Source organism: Humulus lupulus, chromosome 5 (genome assembly GCF_963169125.1).
Source record: "Humulus lupulus chromosome 5, drHumLupu1.1, whole genome shotgun sequence".
NCBI classification, from domain to species: Eukaryota; Viridiplantae; Streptophyta; class Magnoliopsida; order Rosales; family Cannabaceae; genus Humulus; species Humulus lupulus.
In genome coordinates this window covers 216,174,055-216,178,041 of record NC_084797.1, presented here as the reverse complement: position 1 = coordinate 216,178,041, position 3,987 = coordinate 216,174,055, and the positions used below count along the sequence as shown (strand labels likewise).

Here is a 3,987-nt window from a genome sequence, read left to right as displayed (position 1 = left end):
AAAATAATAAATAATTAAACAAATTAAAGTATGATATTTTTGAGATATTTTACAATGATAATTATTTAAAAATAATAAAATCATATTTTTTATAACTTAAATATAATTTAATTAAATTTAAACTCACTTATTAGAATAATATCATATTAAACATATAATATAATCTATTGTGACTCAGCAATAAATTATTTAAAAAAAACTAGCAAGAAACTCAAATTTAAAATCTACGTATAATATTTAATATTACATTAAACATATAATATATAATTTCTTGAACACACATAAACTTAAACAAAAATAAATAAATTATTTAATTAAAATAGGATATTTATTTGAAATTTATATGACATTAATATAAATTTAATAAAAATAATTAATAAATTCTATAAATAAAATTAAACAATGTTGCATATTGCACATTGCTTGTATCTAGTAAGTAGTATAACTGTGTAACTACATAAGAAATTAAAATAACATTTATTTTCAATCAATAATAAACATGAACTTTAAGGTATAATATAAATAAATCATGAATATTTTGTATCTTATATATACAGTAGTTTGTCTTTTAAAATATTATTATATTCATAAATAATATTTAACTTTTTTAATATATATATATAATATTGTTTATTTATTTAAAATGTATGACAAAGTCATAAAATCTCACTAAAAACAATTAATAAATATTTTAAATAAAACTAATCGTCCTGATTGCCTGTTGTATCTAGGTATAAGAGAGAAATATATTGAAATATATAATCCTTACATAATATATAATTCAAGTTCTCCAATCCTTAACGATCAAACATCATGGCATTATGCATATACACACACATAGATGTGATGGTAAAGATCATATCTATAAAGTACATTACACACCAGCACATACACATATACATATACATATATAGAGAGTTGGTTATAAAATAGAGATCAGAGTTAGTATTAATTATTATTACATGAGAGAACAAGCGTTGACATTGTCGTCGTTGAACATGTTGCTGACCTTGTCGTCTCCCCTCTGAGTGACGGGAATTCGACCATGCTTCTCGCCAATATTGTAGCCATGCCTGTAGTAGTTGTAGCTTTCCTTGAACTCATTGGTGGTGTCTCTGAAGTAGTCACTTGTGGAAGTGAAGTAGAGCGGTATATCAGGGTACGGCCAGAACTCCGCCCTCTTCCCCGCCCTCCTCACCGCCTTTAGCACCTTGTTCCGGTCAACATACCCAACTACTGTTACCTTTTCTAGCTCTAGGTTTACCTCCACCGAGTCAATCCCTATCCATGCATATATATACCAATATAATACAAAATATACATTAATTGCTTATATATCATCATGCAGAAGAGATGTATAATTATTTTGGACCGTGTACGTTTTTTATCTAAATATTTATTTAGTTCTTTTGTTCTTAATAATATTCTTTTTGTATTTTGCAAATTGGTCTAGTTGTCTATTGAATTTAATTATGGTCTAAATAATTTCTCTCAATTTTTATCTACGGGTTCATCGACCTGAGAAAAGCATACATTTTTAAAGATCGACGGGGTTATATTAAAAAACATGTTAACCAAAATTGGTTTCAGAAAACTATTTGATACAATTTACAAATCATTACTCTTTAAAACAAAAGTTCCAAACCAATATTTAGCAAAAACAAATGGTCCAAAATAATATTATTTCTTATTAAAATGATCTACATTTCTCAAAATAATAATATCTAATTTTTAGATATATTTTGTTAGCGTCCCATAATATTATTTTTAATATATATTGAAGGATGATATGATGATATATATATATATAATAATTGTAAAAATTTAATAAAATAAAATGACTTATTAGGTAAAAAATAAAGAAATTCTTACCTCTAAGCTTATGAATAGCACTTTTGACTACTCGTTCACAGCCAGTGCAGCACATCCTAACTTTGAGATCCACAGTCTGCAAAGAACAAAAAAAAAAAAAACACAAAGTTCACACGGCTAAGTTAGGGGAAAGTTAAAATATCAATAAAGAAATCTTGAAAATGATTCTTCTAAATATGTGTGTATATTTAGTCTTTCAACTTATTCTTATTTCTCGTCCTCTTTTGAAGATACCTTTATGCTTTCTACACTAGGCAAATTCTCATAAAGGGGATTAAGAAAAGGCATATGTTGGATCAATATTGCAGTTCAGTTAAACGTTATTAGTTAATTTATTATAAAACATGTCACATACAGATTCTTATCATATATATTTGTTATCCACGCGGATCCATAGAATTTGATTTTAATTAAATTAATTTGAGTTTGTGTGGTACTAACTTGATTCAAATTAAAGAAGAGATTATGATAAAATAATACATATACACCAAAATGAAGATTCTCTCGGCAAACCATATTAATATCTATCCAACTTTTTAGAAAATAAATATGCTCAAGCCCGAAAGGCCATATTTGCCTTCATACTACTAGTGACCTTTTTTAATTAATAATTAACAAACACCCACTCTAGCTAAAGGTTTTTATTTTTGTAAAAATATAAAATTATAACACAAAATTTTGTCCTCAAGCAGCAAATAATTATTAAACTGTTAATTTTCATATATACATATATCTGTATATTTACATGGTATAGCATAATGTTAATTATATGATGAATTATACGACAGACAAGGTATGTTTTTGAGTTTTTATATACATGTGTATCCGTAATTGCATATATATAAGAAGTTTTCTTCAGGAGAAAGCAAAAAGGAAAACTTTTCTTGTCAGTCAGTATTGCTTATAATTTCATTATATATATATATTAAATAAAAATATACATGGTATTAATTCTAACTGTTTAACTATTTGGCCAGGTATTTACTTTTTACGTATGGAAACACACATGAAACTAATTATGACAAAAGAAGAAGAGGGGCCTCCTTTTCTAAAAAAAAAAGGGAGCCGTATGAGAAAGATGAAAAACATGCTCTATAGTTTCTTGATGGGCAAGTTGATGGAGCAATATTAGGTATTAAAACTCAAAAAGAAACAAATCATAGAATATATAGAGATACATAAGATGATGAAAGCGATATATATATGTGTGTGTGTGTGGTACCTGCAAAGAAAGAGGACGACCCTTCTTGGGCATTTTGTTGTAGTGTTTGTAGTCGTGGTGGTGGTGATGGTGGCTGTGGGGGTGATGGCGAACGCTTTTGTGGTGAACACTATTGGTATCTCGAAAGAGATAGTAACAATAAGCAACCGAAGATATGATAGAACCAAAGGCTTTTTCTAGTACCGTTGCCATAACCCAAACCCCTCTTCAACTATTTATACTATACTACTTGACACACAAGAAAGAAAAAACAAAAACAGAAACAAAGAAAAGATAAGATGGAAGAGAAAGGAAAACCCCAGAGACACAACTAGCTAATATTACTTAGCTTAATCAAAGCCTCACAAGATATTCCTCTGTGGCTTCTTGAGCATCCCTTCCTTGAGATTTATCTCTTGGTAATATTCCAAAAGTATAAATATTATTAATAATAATAAGATGGGGTGGTGAGCTAGGTTGTTTTCTTATGTGATAGGGTTTTAATTTGGATAGTGATTACTATTACTAATATTATTAGGAGAGTACCCTTTGGACAGGGAATGGTATCAAAACTTGTATTCACAAGATTTAATGCTTGAAACGTGGGTCAAGATAAATGGACTCTGCTGACAATATATGAGAAGGGAATATCAGCTTCATGAGGATTTGGTTTTGGATGGGCTTAAGGAAGAAAATTATGGACAGAAAAAAATAATATTTATATAATAATAAAAGCTGGGTTTGATGCAAAGTAAGGGAAGAACATATATTCTGAAAATCTTCTCACCCCTTTTTTTCTTTCTTATGAGAGAATCACTTAACACAGATATATCATATGTACCATATATGTATATAGATAGAAAAGTTAAGCACCATTATTTATATACCAAAGATATATTCTCCTGATGCTATTA

At 28.0% G+C, this 3,987-nt stretch overlaps 1 protein-coding gene across 1 annotated transcript; it reads right to left on the bottom strand.

Annotated features, from left to right (window-relative positions):
- Positions 1-721: 721 nt before the first annotated feature.
- Positions 722-3,669, bottom strand: LOC133778163 (heavy metal-associated isoprenylated plant protein 30-like). Its single transcript, XM_062218019.1, has 3 exons — positions 3,095-3,669; positions 1,873-1,948; positions 722-1,281 (listed from the first exon to the last, which is right to left on the bottom strand). The coding sequence occupies exons 1-3, from the start codon at positions 3,284-3,286 to the stop codon at positions 959-961; spliced, it is 591 nt and encodes a 196-aa protein (XP_062074003.1). The 5' UTR covers positions 3,287-3,669; the 3' UTR covers positions 722-958.
- Between the last annotated feature and the right edge of the window lie 318 nt (positions 3,670-3,987).

Bases quoted from the DNA above. Each gene is read 5' to 3' on its own strand.
- LOC133778163 (XM_062218019.1), bottom strand. From the start codon at position 3,286: ATGGCAACGGTACTAGAAAAAGCCTTTGGTTCTATCATATCTTCGGTT. The intron at 1,949-3,094 runs GTACCACACACA...TGTTCTTTGCAG, and splicing joins GTCGTCCTCTTTCTTTGCAG to ACTGTGGATCTCAAAGTTAG. The intron at 1,282-1,872 runs GTAAGAATTTCT...ATGCATGGATAG, and splicing joins TGCTATTCATAAGCTTAGAG to GGATTGACTCGGTGGAGGTA.